General features: G+C 58.0%; 1 protein-coding gene across 2 annotated transcripts; it reads left to right on the forward strand.

Moving 5' to 3' along the window:
* Positions 1-2,810: 2,810 nt before the first annotated feature.
* KCNN4 (potassium calcium-activated channel subfamily N member 4) lies at positions 2,811-17,678 on the forward strand. 2 transcript variants are annotated; one of them, XM_032614194.1, is made up of 9 exons: positions 2,811-3,138; positions 6,096-6,191; positions 7,439-7,869; positions 9,883-10,018; positions 12,593-12,703; positions 14,947-15,065; positions 15,364-15,433; positions 16,629-16,796; positions 17,108-17,678. In XM_032614194.1, the coding sequence occupies exons 1-8, from the start codon at positions 2,980-2,982 to the stop codon at positions 16,791-16,793; spliced, it is 1,287 nt and encodes a 428-aa protein (XP_032470085.1). In that variant the 5' UTR covers positions 2,811-2,979; the 3' UTR covers positions 16,794-16,796; positions 17,108-17,678. The 2 variants fall into 2 exon arrangements, with proteins under 2 accessions (XP_032470085.1, XP_032470086.1); XM_032614195.1 differs by lacking the exon at positions 16,629-16,796.
* Positions 17,679-17,908: the final 230 nt, after the last annotated feature.

Raw genomic sequence — 17,908 nt, forward strand, 5'->3', positions numbered from 1 at the left:
AGACAGAAAAGAGAGCACAGGCAGAGATGGAGACAGAGTCAGAGAGACACAGATAGCGACGAACACAGAGAGGGACAGGGACAGGTAGCGAGAGTGAAATAGAAAAGCAGTGGGATCATAGGATCTCACTTCTATGTGGAATCTAAAAAAAAAGGGTGCAAATGAACTTATTTACAAAACAGAAAGAGACTCAGAGACACAGAAAATAAACTTATGGTTATCAAAGGGGAAAGGGTGGGAGGGATAAATTGGGAATTTGGGATTAACGGATACACACTACTGTATATAAAATAAACAACAAGGACCTACCGAATAGCACAGGGGACTACATTCAATATCTTGTAATAACCATAATGGAAAAGAGTCTGAAAGAGAATATATATATTATATATACCTATATATAACTGAATTACTTTGCTGTACATCCGAATCAATTGTAAATCAACTATGCTTCAATTAAAAAAATGTTAAAAGCAGTGGGATGCAGGGATAGGCACAGAGACAGAGATGCTGAGAGAGAGGCAGAGCCAGAGCGAGAAATGGAGCCAGAGAAAGGGACAGAGAGAGCCAGAGCCAGAAGATACTTAGAACGGAGATAAAGGCATAAAGGAGAGGAAAACAGAGACAGAGAAAGACAGTCAGAGAAAGAGATAAAGACGAACCAAAAGGCTTCCAGAGCGGGAGAGACCGAGACAGCAGTCTGAGGCAAGGCCTGGGGAAGCCAAGAGGGAGGGGAGGTGGGGGGGGTGGCTGGTCAGGCTGCAGCCTGGCAATTCCCCAGCTGCAGCATCTCCTCCAAGCAGACAGGCATGTGTCTCCATCACTCCCCCCACCGCATCTCATCCGGAGTGGGAATCACATGCGCACCATGGGGCCGGGCTCCAGCATAGGTTGTGTTTTTGTCACCGGGTGTGTCTGTGTGTGCGGTTTGGTGTCTCTGGGTGTGTCCATGTGGGTTGTGTTGGTGTGACGCCAAGCATGTCTGTGTGTGTCTCATTGCCCTGTGGCTGGAGGGACCATGTTCCTACATGGCATACAACTCAGGAGGGGAGAGGGGTTATGTCTGTGTGTTTCCCCAGAGAGTGGTGTCCATAGGGCCACCCACTACACGGTGAGAGGGGTTTTGTGTCACCTCGCCAGTGAGTCCTGGTGTGTTGCTGGTGGAGGGTTTTGATCTGTGTCTAGATGTACGGTGTACAGACCCATGCATAACTTCTGCGCTGCTGCATGTGGTCACATGCCGCATGGTTGCCACTCTGGGGGTCACCATGCATCAGTCTGCATCGCATTTGCTGTTCTCTTCCTTATGGGTGTTGTGTGTGTAAAGCTGTGTATCACTCAGTGATGTGACCCTGTGTCTCCTTCCAGGTGTGTGTCCATGTTGGGGCCTCTCTTTTCCCTGCCAAGAACACAGACTGGGGACCCACACGCAGAGTGTTGTGTTTGCACGGCTGTGTTATTACATTGTACCAGAGGGCGTCCCCCGGTGCTGTGTGTGGTGTCATCGCAGGCCTAAGTGATGGCTGTGTCAGTGGGTCACATCTACTGGTTCATGAGACACAGTGTTTGTGCTGGGAAATAGTGTAGCATGTGTTTTGTGTCATTGTGTCTTTGTGTATTCCACTGTATATGTTGTGTTTGTGTGGCCACCTGTGTTGGAGTGTATCCTGTGCCAGGCTGTGTGTGGGTGTGGCTTATGGCGTCGGTCCCAGGCGATGGTGCACGTTTTACTCTGCTCACGTTGCTCTTGGGCATCAGGGACCATGTAGCCTGTGGCCAGCCCCCCTCCCCCGGGGGCACCATTCTTGGTTGTGTCCTGTGTGATGCACCAAAATAGATCAAAATGTCTTACACGGGGCATGTGCCACTCGGGTTTCTGTGTGTGTCACTGTGCCTATAGGTCCGTTCCTACACGCATCCGTTCGTATTGTTCTCTGACTGCATATGTGAATGGCATTGTGCAGCGGGGTATATTGTCTGTCAGGGTGAATCCATGTGTGTTGTGAATCATTCTATGAGCATATGTGCTTGAGTCACCACGTGCCGTGACGTACGTCAGTGTGCATTTCTCTACGTGCTGGGTGATTGGAGACTGCCATGGGTGTGTCCCTAAGTGCTGTGTGTCTGCACATGTCGTGTTTTGTTCCACAGGTGTGTGATGGCTGAGTGCTTTGTTCACACAGATATGTTGTGTGTGGCATTTGGGGATTGCGAGGTCAATACAGATTGTGTGTTTGTGGAACACCCGTATATGTTGTGTTTGTGTAGCTACGAATGGGCATCATCCTGTGTGAGGTGTCTGGGTGTGGCTGTTTGTGTCAGAAGGTGTCGTGCCAACTTTGATTGCAGTGTTTGTGCCTGCGTGTGGACAATATTTAAGTGGCCGTGTGTGCCACGGGGCGCTGCCTGCCTCACTAAGTGCCGGTGTGTGTCGCATCATGTGTGTGGTGTCAGGGTGTGGCTGTGAGTTTCAGAGCTTGTCGGGAGTTGTGAGTCACTCGGTGTAGGTTGTGTTGTATGCCCATGGGTGTTATAGGTTCTGTCTCCGGCCATGCCATGTTTGAGGGTGTTATCACCCTGTGTTGCATGGTGTCCGGGTGTGGCTGAGTGTAGGTGTGTATTACACGCTGCAGACCGTTGTGTATGACAAAGCCCATTGTGTGTTGGTGTGTGTCTTAATCCATGTGGACACACGCCTCTTCCTTGCTCTGCCCCAAGACACACCCAGCCCCTCCTTAGTCTGAGAAGGGGGGTTGGGGAGCCTCCCCTCTGCCCAGGGGCCTCCCCAGCACCTCCCCGCCCTGCCCAGCAGTCACCACCCCCCAGAGGGCACAGGCTCTGCTGTGCCTCAAAGCAAGAGCCCAGAGCGAGGGAGCAGAGCAGGCCGGGGACCTGCAAGCCAGAGTGGCTGCTCTTTGTGTGCTGCGAGGTGGGGGAATCTGGGCAGGAAGCTGGCTGAGCCCCAAGACCCCGGGGGCCATGGGCGGGGAGCTGGTGCCGGGCCTGGGGGCCCTGCGGCGGAGAAAGCACCTGCTGGAGCAGGAGAGGAGTCTGGCAGGCTGGGCACTGGCACTGGCAGGAATTGGAATCGGACTCATGGTCCTGCACGCGGAGATGCTATGGTTCGGGGGGTGCCTGGTGAGTGGAGGCTGGAGGCTGAGACTCTAGAGTCTTGAGGGAGGAGGGGCTGGAAGCTGAAACTGCTGGGTCTGAGGGAGGAGGGGCCTGGGGGCCAGGACTCTCGGGTCCTGAGTGAGTAGAGGCTGGAGACCCCTGGGTCTGAGAGTGGAGGGGGCTGAGGGCTGGACTCCTGGGACCTAGGGAGGTAAATGCTGGGGGCCCTCTCTGCAAAAGGAAGGGAAGAGGGGTCACAGAGTGTCAGTTTGAAGGTATTGCAATTAGACAGTTGGAGGCCCAGGAGCCCTGGAGGCCAGGAGGTGGCTGGTCAGATACTTGAGCAGATTAGGGGAGAGGTAACCCCAGGTTCAGTGAAGGGAGAGTGGGGAGAAAGGCTGGTTTCTTCCAGTAGGCAGCAGCTCCTTGGTCCTTATCTAAACTCTAATGTTTGCGCAGTATCTCAGAGGCAAAGGGCAGAGACCAAAAGAACTGGCTGGGTGGTGGGGGTGGGAAAAGAAAACAAGCACCGCCCCCCTCCCCCCTCCATCTCCATCATTAAGAAGCTCAGCTTCCCCAGAATCTATGGGCTATTTAGTCTGGGAAATAAGGGAGAGGTAGGTTTATGGTAGCCTGGACTCCTGGGTCCCAGGAGAGGAGAGGCTGGGGCCCGGGTTCCTTAGAGGTGACTTAGAGCGTTTTTAGGGGAAGAGGGGCTGACTTTGAGGATAGTGTGAGTGGGGAAGGAAAGAACAAGTGGGGCTAGGACAGGTCGGAGCAGGTTCCCAGCACATTCCAGCCCTGGTCCGGGCAGTGATGGGGGCAGATGAAGGACACGGGTCAGAACTGGCGGCTTGAGGACGGGACAGAATTGCTCAACAGGAAAGGAGGGGGTGGAGATCTGTCTAGGGTAAGGGACGTGGAATTGGGCTGGTTGGAGGGCACTGATTTGAGGATTGAGTTGGGGGGATTTCTGGGGGACAACACTCAGGCTTGGATTTGGGGGTGGGAGAGGCAGACAGCTTTGAAGTGACCAGGAGCCACACGGACTGTCAGGGCAGGCTGGCTTCCTCTGGCCGGGTGGCCAGGCAAGGGCAGCGGGCACTGAGGGGGTGGGGCCGCCGAAGCCCATGCCAACAGGAAACATGGTCAGGCCGACCCGCCGCTCCCACACTTCAGCACCCCGCCCAGCAGGCGAGGTGAGGACAAGGGAGCCCTGGCAGATGGGAAGGGACAGGGGGTCTTTCCTACGCCACCCCATCCCTCCGCTGCCTCACCTCCAATTGCTTCCCTCTACCACCTGCCAGGCTGCTGCCTCCAGCACGGGGACTCTGGAATCTGCTGCAGCTCTCTGAGCCTCAGTTTCCCCAACTGGAAACCGGCGGTGAGGGTTGAAATACATGATCCGAAGGGTCCTCCTCAGCCCCCTTTCTATGACTGCCTTGACAACACCCGTGTCCCCTCCCCACCTCCATCGTAATCTAATAAACTCATTTTGCAGGGATCCAGACACCTGCTCGCCAGGAGGGAAGGGCTGGAGGAGAGGCAGGTGCCAGACCCCACCGATGCAGGGGAACGTGATAGAGATAGTGGGGCGGGAGAGGGAGGATGGTGAGAGGTACCGAGAGGCAGAGATACACAGAGACACCGAGCCAGAGAGAGACCAAGACAAAGATGCAGTAAGAGACAGAGTGGTACAGACAGAGAAGGGGGTCGGGGATTCGGGGCAAGAGGAATTGGAAAGGAGAGAGGACCACCAGAGAAGTGGATTGCAGAGCGGGGAGGAGGTTGGGTCTAGTGGGATGTTCTTTGGGACAAACTAAAGAGGGGGACAGGGAACTGGGGAGCCACAGAAGGATGAAGGGGTGGGGAGGGCTAGGGACAACAGCACCATTGTTCGGGGAAGGGGGACAGGAAACTGGCCCTCTTCCCCTGCACAGAGGGGGGCCCTGGCCGGGTCAGGGGAGCTGGCAGTGTTTTAGGAGAAACAGGTGCTGAGCTCAGAGTGGGAGCCCAGGTGGCCCCTTCCCCCTGACACCACCTCCCAGGCAGAGATCCACACACACACCCCCTCCTAGGGAATCCAGCAGTCCCAGTCCCCTCTAAATCCCTCCCTCAAGAATTCTAGATTCCTCCAAGGTATTGCCACACAAAGACAGGGGAAAAAACTTCCTGTGGTTTCTGGAGGCCATGTGCTTCTGGGCAGCTCTGCCCTGGGCTTAGAGCCAGGAGAGAGCGCAGGAGGTGGGGAGGGGGGCAGAGGAGACACACGGGGCAGCAGGACTGGGGGGCCTTTCTCAGAGCTGGGGCTGGGGTCTTAGGAACCCAGCCCCCTGGATGAGGGCAGGGGAGGGTGTCACTCATTCCTTGGGGCCTGAGTGATAGTTTCTAGGCTCCTCAGGAACTGCGGGGGGAGGGGAGGGACCTGAAGTTGCTTTCTAGGGCAGAGACCAGCTGGGTGGGAAGGGAAGGGGAGGGACCACTTTTTAGAAGCTAAATGTCTGTTTCTAGACACCCCCCCATACACACACACACACACACACACACAAAACTGAGGAACTATTATTGATGGGGACCAGTACAGGGGAATTAGGAAGGAATGTGAGTTTCAAGGTCTTCCCACACACACAAAACTGAGGAACTATTATTGATGGGGACCAGTACAGGGGAATTAGGAAGGAATGTGAGTTTCAAGGTCTTCCCTCAGGGGTGTGGTCCTAGCAGAAGAGCTGAGGAGGAGGGTGAACACTGGCACCTGGGCCAGGGCTGTCCCCTTGGGAAGGAAGAGGGCACTCTCCCTGGGGACCAGATGATGGTTTTGAGACTTCCCCAGACCTGAGGCATCAGGAGGAACTGGGCTGGGGGCTGGGAGTTAGGAGGCTAGAGAATTGGGACTGGAGAAGGGATGGCGGTTTGGGAAGAGTGCAGCGGGGACTGAGGGAGACCTAGGATCTCACCCCTTTCTCTCTCCCTCCCAACAGTGGGCGATCCACCTGTTCCTGGTTAAATGCATGATCAGCATCTCCACGTTCTCACTCCTTTCCCTTATTGTGGCCTTTCATGCCAAAGAGGTCCAGGTAGGCCCCCAGCCCCTCCCTAGCTCCCCTCAGCCCACCCCCACGCCCTGTCAGCTCACACTTCCCACTTCCTGGGCTGAGTAATGAGCTTCCTCCACCCTGAGATACATCCACACCCTCATCCACCCAGAGGGGATGAACCACGGACAGACAGACAGCCCCCCCCCCAGCAGCCCTGACCTTCCTCCACCTGCTGCCCTGTCTCACCTTGCACACCGGTAGATGCTGAGAGTTCCCGCCCCCAGGCCTCTGTCCACTCTGTCCCAGGTTGCCTCACACAAGACACAGCCTCCCAGATCTCACTTCTCCACCCCTGAGTCCCTACCTGTTCCTGTCCCAACAACCCAAGATCCTAGCCCTGTGCCCGCAGGTCCTTCCCCACTGCTGAGCTCCCCACCTCTGTGCCAACGACTCCACAGACCCAGAAGCCCTTCCCACCCGTATCCCCCCCTCCCATCATATGTCTCAACCCACACTGGACTCTCCACCCCTTCCCCTCTCATCCCATCCCCCACATCCCCAGATCCTGCTTCCTTCCCCCCACACCTCTGCAGTATAAAATGAGGGTTATTGGTTGAGTGTGGTGACGCCCCTTGCAGTGCCTGGCACACAAGATGTGCTCAGTAAGAAGTACACATTATCATTAAAGCAGTCATTCAAATAGTTAAGTGGCCTGAGAGCCCTGGGCCTCAGTTTCTGCATCTATAAAATGGGGGTAAGAATACTTTCAATCTCACTGTCTCGTGAGCATTCACTGAGTCACACACATAAAGAGGACAGCGCAATGCCTGGCACCTCCAAAGTGCCCTGTAAATGTTGGCTATTATCATTGCTAATGGGATGATGTCAATTACTACTGCGTCCCCAGAAACTGGAGTTAGGACATAGCTCTATGGATGTGGAATGTAAGTTCTTGGAGAGGCAGGGGTTTTGTTTTGTTTTGTCCACCCATATCCTCAATATATCACAATATATGGAACAATGTCGGGCATACAATAGGCACTCAATAAGTGTTTCTGGGCTGGAAGTTCTGGAAGTGGGCTGAAACTAGGGGGAGAAGGTGGAGAGCTGTCTTCCTCGGGTCCTGCCCTGCCCCTTCCCACCCTCCCGGGCCCCATGCCCTGCGCTATCTGCCTCCCTCTCCGGCCCCGCGGGCGCGCCCCCCTTATCTCCCCGCGCAGGCTGGGGAGCGGGCGCCTGACCTTCGTGTGACCCCCCTCCTTCTCCATCCGTTCCCCTCCCTGCAGCTGTTCATGACGGACAACGGGCTCCGGGACTGGCGCGTGGCGCTGACCGGGCGGCAGGCGGCGCAGATCGTGCTGGAGCTGGCTGTGTGCGCGCTGCACCCGGCGCCGGTGTGGCGCCCGCCATGCGCGCAGATCTCGGGGTCCCCGCAGACGGCGGTCACGCAGTCCTGGCCGAGCTTCCTGGGCCAGGCGGAGGCGCTGCTGTCGCTGGCCATGCTGCTGCGCCTATACCTGGTGCCCCGCGCCCTGCTCCTGCGCAGCGGCGTCCTGCTCAACGCCTCCTACCGCAGCATCGGCGCGCTCAACCAGGTCCGCTTCCGCCACTGGTTCGTGGCCAAGCTGTACATGAACACGCACCCCGGCCGCCTGCTGCTCTGCCTCACGCTTGGCCTCTGGCTCACCACCGCCTGGGTGCTGTCGGTGGCCGAGAGGTGAGGGTGCGGGGGGAGGGGAGGGCGGGAAGGGACGGTACCTGGAGCCTCTGGAGGAGCCGCTTACAACCACCATCGCTCTGTACCGTGGTGCAGGTTGGGACTCCCTGGGACCAAGAAGTGGAGAAAGCCTATCGCCCCAAAGCCTTTCCTCCACCTGCAGTCTCCAGTCTCCCCAGACACACACACACACCACAGGAAGCCCTGCCCTTCCTGCTTCCAAATCTCTCCTGCCTCAGGTTTCCAGGCATCTGTTCAGTCTCAACACGCAGGCTCCGGGCCCTGGCCAAGGGTTGCACCTGCTTTGGAGGAAGGGGACGTCTTTTCCAAATTAGCACAGATGCACTGTAGGTGCTCCCAGTGACCCCGGGGCTGCGCCAGAAGGGAATTCCGTGCAGAGAATTGGTACGGGAATTCGAGACCCCCTGCTGGACTTTGACCTGATGCTGGAACTGTACCCCTCTGGGCCTCCACTTACCTTACAGATAAACAAATTGGGGGTAATCTTAGCCAGTGGTTCTCAAAGTGTGGTTCTGGACCAGCAGCATCTCCTGGGAACTGGTTGCAAATCCAAACTCGCAGGCCCCACCCGGATCTGTGGAATCCAAAACTCTGGTGGGTTGGGCCCAGCAGTCTTTTTTAACAGTTCACGCTGATGCTGGCTCAAATTTGAGAACCTCTGGTTTCGTACATCTGGCAAAGGATTCTTGAGGGGAGATGGAGAATGGGAAGAACTGGCCTTAGATCTCTCCTCTCTGAGCCTCTGTTTCCGCACCTATAAAATGGGTATCACGATCCACCACCTTTAAGGTCTCCCTGGCAATTCTAACCTTTCATGATTTTAAACTCATTCATCTCACAGGATCTCAGTTTTCTCAGTTGGGAAATTGGTCAGGATCAGTAAATGATCCTCCCACCGATTTTCTCACCTGAAAAATGGGAGGATGGGCAGGGAGCCAAATTTCTAAATCTGTTTGAGGCCGAAGTCCTCAAACTTGAATGTATTTTGGGATGAAGGGGTTGGAGCTTAACAGGGCAGATTCAGTCGCCACCTCCAGACGCTAATTGAGTGGGTTTGAGGCGTCTGGGGCCCTGGTGAGTGATGCTTTCCCTGCTTTGGCCTAACTGTGGGTCAAAGTTAGACAAATCCTGACTATCCATCCTTTCCATTGCTGGACCTAAATGTCCCCTCCTATGAAGTGAGGGGGAAAGAGGCAGAGTCTGCCAAGCCTTTTTATTTATTTTTTTAAAGTGCATTTATTTCCTTATTTTAAAGATTTATTATCTATTTTATTTTATTTACTTTTGGCTGTGTCGGGTCTTGGTTGCGGCACGCGGGATATTTTGTTGCAGCGCGTGGGCTTCTCTCTATTTGTGGCATGCAGGCTCCTGGGCGCGTGGGCTCTGTGGTTTGCGGCACGCAGGCTCTGGTTGAGGTGCGCAAGCTCAGTAGTTGTGGTGTGCAGGCTTAGTTGCCCTGCGGCCTGTGGGATCTTAGCTCCCTGACCAGGGATTGGTGTCCCCTGCACTGTAAGGTGGGTTCCTTACCACCGGACCACCAGGGAAGTCCCCCGTCAAGCCTTTTTAGAGTCCCACCTTTTTAGTCCTGATAGGGCCACCTCTAGGCCATAGAGCATCTTTGCGGAAATTAGAAAAAGGTGCCCCTTCCTTTGAGTGGATGCAGCCCCCTGCCGGGTCTGACAAGTGGACTTCAGGCTGGGTGTCTGCCCCCCTCTCAACCCCTCAACCACACGCTCTGAATGTAGCAGCCCTGGTAGCCTAGCTGAAACCAAAAAGGCTTTGGAATTGGTCGGATCCAGGTTCAAATGCCACAGCCCAGAGTGGTTAAGCATCTTGCCCAGGTCACACAGCAAGGAGGAGGCCAGGCAGGCTCTCCAAAGCCCAGAACTTAACTGGCTTTTTCTGAGTCCTTCTTGCAACTGTGGGTGTATGTTAAGAAAGAGGGTATCAAACATCACAGGAACCCCAGAATTAACCCACTCTTCCCCACAGACAGACCGTTAATGCCACCGGGCACCTTTCAGACACACTGTGGCTCATCCCCATCACATTCCTGACCATCGGCTACGGGGACGTGGTGCCGGGTACCACATGGGGCAAGATTGTCTGCCTCTGCACCGGGGTCATGGTGAGTACACCCACTCAGGGACCCTGCCTTTATCCCACAGTGCTCATCCCCTGGGCCCCAGGAAACCACAGAGCCAACTAAGGCACTCAGGGACACCCCCAAGAAACTCGGGTGTCTGGTCCCCCACAGCCCCATTGCCTGTCTAGGACACAAACACTAGCCTCATTTCCTTTGAAAATCCAGGAATCCATGCCCTGAGTCCTCGCTCTCTCCAGAACCTAGGACCCAGCCCTCATCCTCCTCGGGAACACAGGCCCCTGACCTCCCAGCCCCATTTCCTCCCAGATTCCAGGAGTCCAGTCCCAAGCCCCACCAAGACTCAGGTATCTTGCCCTCTCCCCCGCTTTACCCTCTCAATCATCCAGGACTCAGGTACCTGGTTTCCCAGCTCTAGGCTCTTCCAGGACCCAGGAATCCAGCCTCCCAGCCTCCATTGAAGTTATTTATTGCGTTTAGACATCAAGAGCATGCCTGTGGACTCAGGCTGCCTGGGTTCAAATCCTGCTTCTGCCCACTTCCTAGCTGGGAGTCAGCCACACAATCTTTCTGGGTCTCAATTTCCTCATCTATAAAATGGGGATGCTGATACCAGTGTACTCCTCACGGGGTTCCTGAGAAGACGAAATGAATTAAACCACGTAAAGGGTCTCAAACACAGAAAATGTTCAGTAACTGGGTCAGGGGGTGGCGATGTGGAAGCTGTTGTTGTAACTGGTTCCAGGCGTCCGGCTGCCCCTACCCCAGCTCTTGTGCCCTCAAGGATGAGACAGAGGCTCCCCAAGCGCCAGACTCCAGCCTCCTCCCCAGAGTCGGCCTCCTCCTAAATCTAGACATCTGCCCCCTTCCCCTCATAGACCCAGCACCCAATGCCTTGGCCTTCACCTCCCTGTGAGATCTGGCTCCCTTTACCCGCAGGAATTCAAGCCCCCAGCCCTGATTTGTCCCAGGAAGGACATGGTGAATCCCCCAGTCCTGGGTCCACAGGTGATGCATGGGGGGAAATGTGACAGCCCCCTTCCCTCCAGCAGTGAGTCTTTGTGACTAGGAAAGAGGGGCAGGGACTCAGCCAAGGACACACTCCCAAAGGGTCAGGGACCCTCAGGGCTGCCTGGGACCTCCTCCCTCATTTGACAAAAGGAGAAACAGAGATAAGGCGATTTGCAGTCGAGCTCACAGCCAACTCCTAGCTGAGAGGTTCCAAGGTACAATGAAATTATAACAGCTAACTTTTATTGGGCACATACTCTGTGCCAGTCTCTGCTCTAAAGGTGTCAACTTATGGAATCCTCGGAGTAATACTGTGAGGGTGTGCACATTTTACAGATAAGAAACTCAGACACTAAGAGATTAGATAACCTGCTCTGAAGCTGGGCTTGAAACCCAAGCAGTCCCAGAGCCAAGGTTTACAGCTAGTAATTATTCTGAGGGTCAAGAGCTGAAACATATGGGGTGGGGGAAGACTTCAGGAGATTCATTCTAACTCCAGGCGCTACAGAGCAGTTGGGATTTGTTGGGGCCTTGAAGGATCAGAGGCCTCGAGAAGGAAGGGAGAAGAGTGAGACCAAGGTGCTCAGGCAGGTGAGGGCCGAGTTGCCTGGGACGGAAGCTGGGCAGAGGAAGAAGAGCGGCCTGGACCTTGGAAGGCCTTGAGAGCTGCACTAAGTCTGGGGCAGTGGGAGCCTAGAAGGAGATTAGGGTGAGGGCATCAGGGACATAACTGGATGTTTGATCTCCCTGGGGTCAGGCTGGAGTGAGGGAAAGGCTGGAGACTGTCCAGAAGGGGCAGGATGTGGCCAGAGCTGGGCAGAGGCTGTAGGGGTGGGGAGGAGGGGGAGGACACCCTCGCTGACCTGACGGCCCACTGGACCGTGGGGAGGAAAGGGTCCCGCAGGAGCCCGAGGTCTGCTCCTTGCCCAGAACCAGCCCTTCTCCCCAATCTCCAATCACACTTAACCAAAGAGAACATGAGCTTCCCTGGTGGCGCAGTGGTTAAGAATCCACTTGCCAATGCAGGGAACATGGGTTCGAGCCCTGGTCCGGGAAGATCCCACATGCCACAGAGCAACTAAGCCCGTGAGCCACAACTACTGAGCCTGCGCTCTAGAGCCCCCGAGCCACAACTACTGAGCCCATGCGCCACAACTACTGAAGTCCGCGCACCTAGAGCCCGTGCTCTGCAACAAGAGAAGCCACAGCAATGAGAAGCCCGCGCACCACGACAGAGTAGTCCCCACTCGCCACAGCTAGAGAAAGCCCGTGTGCAGCGACGAAGACCCAATGCAGCCAAAAATAAATTAATTAATTTTTTTAAAAAAAGAGAGAGAACATTGTGATGGTGTAAATACCGCACCTAGGAGTTGGACTCGGACGCATGATTTTATGATCCCAGCTCCACCACTGGGAGCTGTGGGACCCTGGTTCTCTCTGGGCCGGTTTGCTTGTCTGTCAACTAGCGGTGGTGCTGCCTGCTGTCTGTGGCTGTTGGGAGGGCTCAAGGAGAGAGAGAGTTGGTGGCACACGGCTGGTCCTCAGATCCCCACGGGCCTTGTGTCATAGTGCCTGCTGTGCCCACAGGGGGTCTGCTGCACAGCCCTGCTGGTGGCCGTGGTGGCCCGGAAGCTGGAGTTTAATAAGGCAGAGAAGCACGTGCACAACTTCATGATGGATATTCAGTATACCAAAGAGGTGAGGGGGCCTCCAGCACCCAGAGCACACCCCTTCCACAGCCCCAGGATCCAGGCCCCCGGCCCCTCCCCCCTCAGCCCCAGGATCCAGGCCCCCGGCCCCTCCCCCCTCAGACCCAGGATCCAGACCCCGGCCCCTCCCCCCTCAGACCCAGGATCCAGGCCCCCGGCCCCTCCCCCCTCAGACCCAGGATCCAGGCCCCCGGCCCCTCCCCCCTCAGACCCAGGATCCAGACCCCGGCCCCTCCCCCCTCAGACCCAGGATCCAGGCCCCCGGCCCCTCCCCCCTCAGACCCAGGATCCAGACCCCGGCCCCTCCCCCCTCAGACCCAGGATCCAGGCCCCCGGCCCCTCCCCGCTCAGACCCAGGATCCAGTCCCCCGGGCCCTCCCCCCTCAGACCCAGGATCCAGGCCCCCGGCCCCTCCCCCCTCAGCCCCAGGATCCAGGCCCCCGGCCCCTCCCCCCTCAGACCCAGGATCCAGGCCCCCGGCCCCTCCCCGCTCAGACCCAGGATCCAGACCCCCGGGCCCTCCCCCCTCAGCCCCAGGATCCAGTCCCCCGGCCCCTCCCCCCTCAGACCCAGGATCCAGGCCCCCGGCCCCTCCCCCCTCAGACCCAGGATCCAGGCCCCCGGCCCCTCCCCCCTCAGACCCAGGATCCAGGCCCCCGGCCCCTCCCCGCTCAGACCCAGGATCCAGACCCCCGGGCCCTCCCCCTTCAGCCCCAGGATCCAGGCCCCCGGCCCCTCCCCCCTCAGACCCAGGATCCAGGCCCCCGGCCCCTCCCCCCTCAGACCCAGGATCCAGGCCCCCGGCCCCTCCCCGCTCAGACCCAGGATCCAGACCCCCGGGCCCTCCCCCCTCAGCCCCAGGATCCAGGCCCCCGGCCCCTCCCCCCTCAGACCCAGGATCCAGGCCCCCGGCCCCTCCCCCCTCAGACCCAGGATCCAGGCCCCCGGCCCCTCCCCGCTCAGACCCAGGATCCAGACCCCCGGGCCCTCCCCCCTCAGCCCCAGGATCCAGGCCCCCGGCCCCTCCCCCCTCAGACCCAGGATCCAGGCCCCCGGCCCCTCCCCGCTCAGACCCAGGATCCAGACCCCCGGGCCCTCCCCCCTCAGCCCCAGGATCCAGGCCCCCGGCCCCTCCCCCCTCAGACCCAGGATCCAGGCCCCCGGCCCCTCCCGGCTCAGACCCAGGATCCAGGCCCCCGGCCCCTCCCCGCTCAGACCCAGGATCCAGACCCCCGGGCCCTCCCCCCTCAGCCCCAGGATCCAGGCCCCCGGGCCCTCCCCCCTCAGACCCAGGATCCAGGCCCCCGGCCCCTCCCCCCTCAGACCCAGGATCCAGGCCCCCGGCCCCTCCCCGCTCAGACCCAGGATCCAGACCCCCGGGCCCTCCCCCCTCAGCCCCAGGATCCAGGCCCCCGGGCCCTCCCCCCTCAGACCCAGGATCCAGGCCCCCGGCCCCTCCCCCCTCAGACCCAGGATCCAGGCCCCCGGCCCCTCCCCCCTCAGACCCAGGATCCAGGCCCCCGGCCCCTCCCCGCTCAGACCCAGGATCCAGACCCCCGGGCCCTCCCCCTTCAGCCCCAGGATCCAGGCCCCCGGCCCCTCCCCCCTCAGACCCAGGATCCAGGCCCCCGGCCCCTCCCCCCTCAGACCCAGGATCCAGGCCCCCGGCCCCTCCCCGCTCAGACCCAGGATCCAGACCCCCGGGCCCTCCCCCCTCAGCCCCAGGATCCAGGCCCCCGGCCCCTCCCCCCTCAGACCCAGGATCCAGGCCCCCGGCCCCTCCCCCCTCAGACCCAGGATCCAGGCCCCCGGCCCCTCCCCGCTCAGACCCAGGATCCAGACCCCCGGGCCCTCCCCCCTCAGCCCCAGGATCCAGGCCCCCGGCCCCTCCCCCCTCAGACCCAGGATCCAGGCCCCCGGCCCCTCCCCGCTCAGACCCAGGATCCAGACCCCCGGGCCCTCCCCCCTCAGCCCCAGGATCCAGGCCCCCGGCCCCTCCCCCCTCAGACCCAGGATCCAGGCCCCCGGCCCCTCCCGGCTCAGACCCAGGATCCAGGCCCCCGGCCCCTCCCCCCTCAGACCCAGGATCCAGGCCCCCGGCCCCTCCTCCCTCAGACTCAGGATCCAGTTCCCCGGCCCCTCCTCCCTCAGACCCAGGATCCAGACCCCGGGACCCTCCTCCCAGAACCCTAGGAGGACTATCTCGCTTGACACTGTGAAACCCACCCCCAGATGAAGGAGTCGGCCGCCCGAGTGCTGCAAGAGTCCTGGATGTTCTACAAACATACACGCAGGAAGGACTCTGGAGCCGCCCGCAGGCACCAGCGCAGGCTGCTGGCCGCCATCAACAGGTGAGGACCGCTGTGCGTGCGCACGCCATGTCCAAGTCTCTTCCTCTCTGCAGGGTGCACGCGCATGCGCGTGTGTGTGTGTGACCAAGCATGAACGCGTGCCCAGGTCAGGATGCCCATGTGTTGTCTCACTGAACGGATGCCCACCGCGTGATGGTTTCGTTTACATGTCCCAGAGTGTCTGTGGGCCTGGATGCCCGGGTCTCTACGTGGGAGGCGGGCTCATGGGTGCAGCCACCCCTTCTCATCCCACCTCTGAGCTAGGGCCACTTTGACCCCCGCATTTTTTTACCCCCAGGTTCCGCCAGGTGCGGCTGAAACACAGAAAGCTCCGGGAAAAAGTGAACTCTATGGTGGACATCTCCAAGGTACTGGGATCCCATGAGAGGGGGTCTGGGAGAAGAGGGAGGTTGGGGGCAGCTGGTAAGGAGATCTGGCCCTGGAACAGGGAACGCTGGCACACACAGGCACTCACTAAAGGTTTGTGGCTGAACGAACAAATGAATGAATAAGTGAATGATGCAATAGCGTTTCTCATGTAAGGTGCGGTTTCCTTTGAAACTTAAATAACTTGTACAAAGAACTCCAGTGTTCGATGTGAAATTATCTCCATTGTCAAGTTACTTACATGTGGACGGATATAAAATTCCTTTCAACTATGACTCTTATACAACAATAAAACCAAAGCAAATTGACAAACCAAGTTCAGACACAAAGGGCAAAGCAATAAAAGGCGAACTAACAGCACTGACACACGGACAGGTGGAAAATCAATCTGTGTTGCTATTGTGAAGAGGGGGCCCAGGAGCACTGGGCAGCCTTGCCTGGCCAACGGGTGACTCAGCTTGCCCTCCTCCTGGGTCCCCTTGATTCTGAAGTGCTCGAGTAGGTGACATCATGTACCCCGGCTTGGCTCACAGCACCTCTTGCTTAGCCGGTAGCCTCTGCTTTTTTCTCATTAGTCCACGACAATTCAAACAGTGGCCCTTGGCCCCAATACCATGGTAAACACAGCCACAGATGCCGGCCCCTAAACTGCATGGTGGTGGCCTAAATCTGCCGGAATTGGCAGGTCATGATTTCCAAGATTATCCATCCAGCCCAAAACACGGAAGTCAAGAGTTCTCATAGAAAGCTCACACACTCTCAAGGACGAAGCTGTGAATCCTAGTTTGACAAGGCAGAGAAAGGGCTCTGTGGATTGTGAAGTCAGGCAGTCATCAATTACACAAAGATTTAAGTGAGCACCTACTAAGTTCTAGGGCCTCCCTGATCCAGGTGCTGCCTTGGGCGTGTCATTTAACTGCTCCAGGCCTGTTTCCTCAGCTCTTAAAAATAGAAACAGGATTCCCACTGCCCACACTTTTAGGAGGATTTTAAACTATAAAAAGCACCAGGCCAAGTTGCTGGGCGGTGTCAGGTGGTTGATAAGGTACCTGATATTATTGAGGATAATCCTCCAAGGCCTGTGAGGACTTAGTAAATGCTGGTTCCGCTGCCTTACTCCACGGGGCAGGGAGAGTCTCCCCCAGCCACCGATCCCTCTGACCTCTCTCTGCCCAGATGCACATGATCCTCTGTGACCTGCAGCTGGGTCTGAGCACCTCACACCAGGCCCTGGAGAAGCAGATTGATGCGCTGGCAGGGAGGCTAGACACCCTGACCGAGCTGCTTAGCGCTGCCCTGGGTCCACGGCAGCTTCCAGAACCAAGCCAGGAGGCCACGTAGCTGGTAAGGGAGCTGGGACTTGGGCAGGAGAACATCCTGGAGGAAGGGTGCCTGTGGCCAGCACTCCATGTGACTAAGGGGGTGGGGGATGGGTGGCCTGGAGGTGAGGCCACCCTTTCTCTTCCGCTTTGGCTCTGTCTGGAGGGAGGGACTCCAAGTTTGGGGCTGGACCAGCAGCGAAGGAAACAGACGTTCCATCCCCCCTTCACAGACTCTCAGTACCCGCTCTCTCTTTCTTTGCTTGGTCTCTGTCTCTGTCTCTTCCTCTGGTGTCTGGCCTGCTTGTCTATCCATCTCTCTGTTTGTCTCCCCAGGACCCAGCCAGGAAGAACCAGGCTACTTTCCCCAGGATTGAGGTCAAGGACATTCTCTCTGCTACTTCTAACCCAGCCCCATGCATAAAGCCAGTTAAGCGTAAGGACGGAGGGGGGCCACACCTTGGGGTGGGTTGACTCCCTGATGGCTGCTGGCGGGGACACTAGCTGAAGGAGGGAGGCCGTGGCCCATCCCCACCGAGGCCCCAAACGGGAAAATGGTCACCCCTGTCCCACATACCCTGTGCCTGGGGACTGGGACTCCTGAGTCCCAGAGGAGGAGGGGAGCAGGGGCCCAGAGTCCAAGATCCTGGACTGCATCAGTTACCCGCTGACCAGCACAGATGAAGGAACGAGGCCCGAGGCAGAAGGCAGAGCCCCCTGGCGGGAGATCGAGGAGGACACCAATTCTCCAGAGCTGCAGAGAATTATCTGGTGGGGGAGAAGGTGGGACCTGGGGGGAAGGGTGAAGCTCACCAGTCTCTGCTCTTATACTTTGTAATAAATGTTAAACAAAGTCAGAAGGAGTTGCTGTTTCTTTCGAAACATATCCACACTCCAAACAGGCAGGTCAGCCAGTGGAACGCCCTTGCCCTGTCTGAACCTGTTTTCCCATCTATAAAACAGAGGCCTCTAAGAAGTATCCTCCCAGGTCTGTAGGCTGGGGAGTCCTCAGCTCCCACCTGGCCCCAGCCCAGATCTGCGGTGAAGAGCAAGGGCTTTCAATTCAGGCCCAGGAGCCCAGCCCCCCAGCCCCTCCTCCCTCAGACCGAGGAGTCCAGGCCCCCAGCCCTCCTCCCT

This window comes from Phocoena sinus, chromosome 19 (genome assembly GCF_008692025.1).
Source record: "Phocoena sinus isolate mPhoSin1 chromosome 19, mPhoSin1.pri, whole genome shotgun sequence".
Lineage (NCBI taxonomy): Eukaryota > Metazoa > Chordata > Mammalia > Artiodactyla > Phocoenidae > Phocoena > Phocoena sinus.

Excerpts from the sequence above, each read along its gene's own strand:
- KCNN4 (XM_032614194.1), top strand. The coding sequence starts at position 2,980 with ATGGGCGGGGAGCTGGTGCCGGGCCTGGGGGCCCTGCGGCGGAGAAAG. Across the intron at positions 3,139-6,095 it reads TATGGTTCGGGGGGTGCCTG|TGGGCGATCCACCTGTTCCT; the intron begins GTGAGTGGAGGC and ends CCCTCCCAACAG. Across the intron at positions 15,434-16,628 it reads CTATGGTGGACATCTCCAAG|ATGCACATGATCCTCTGTGA; the intron begins GTACTGGGATCC and ends CTCTCTGCCCAG.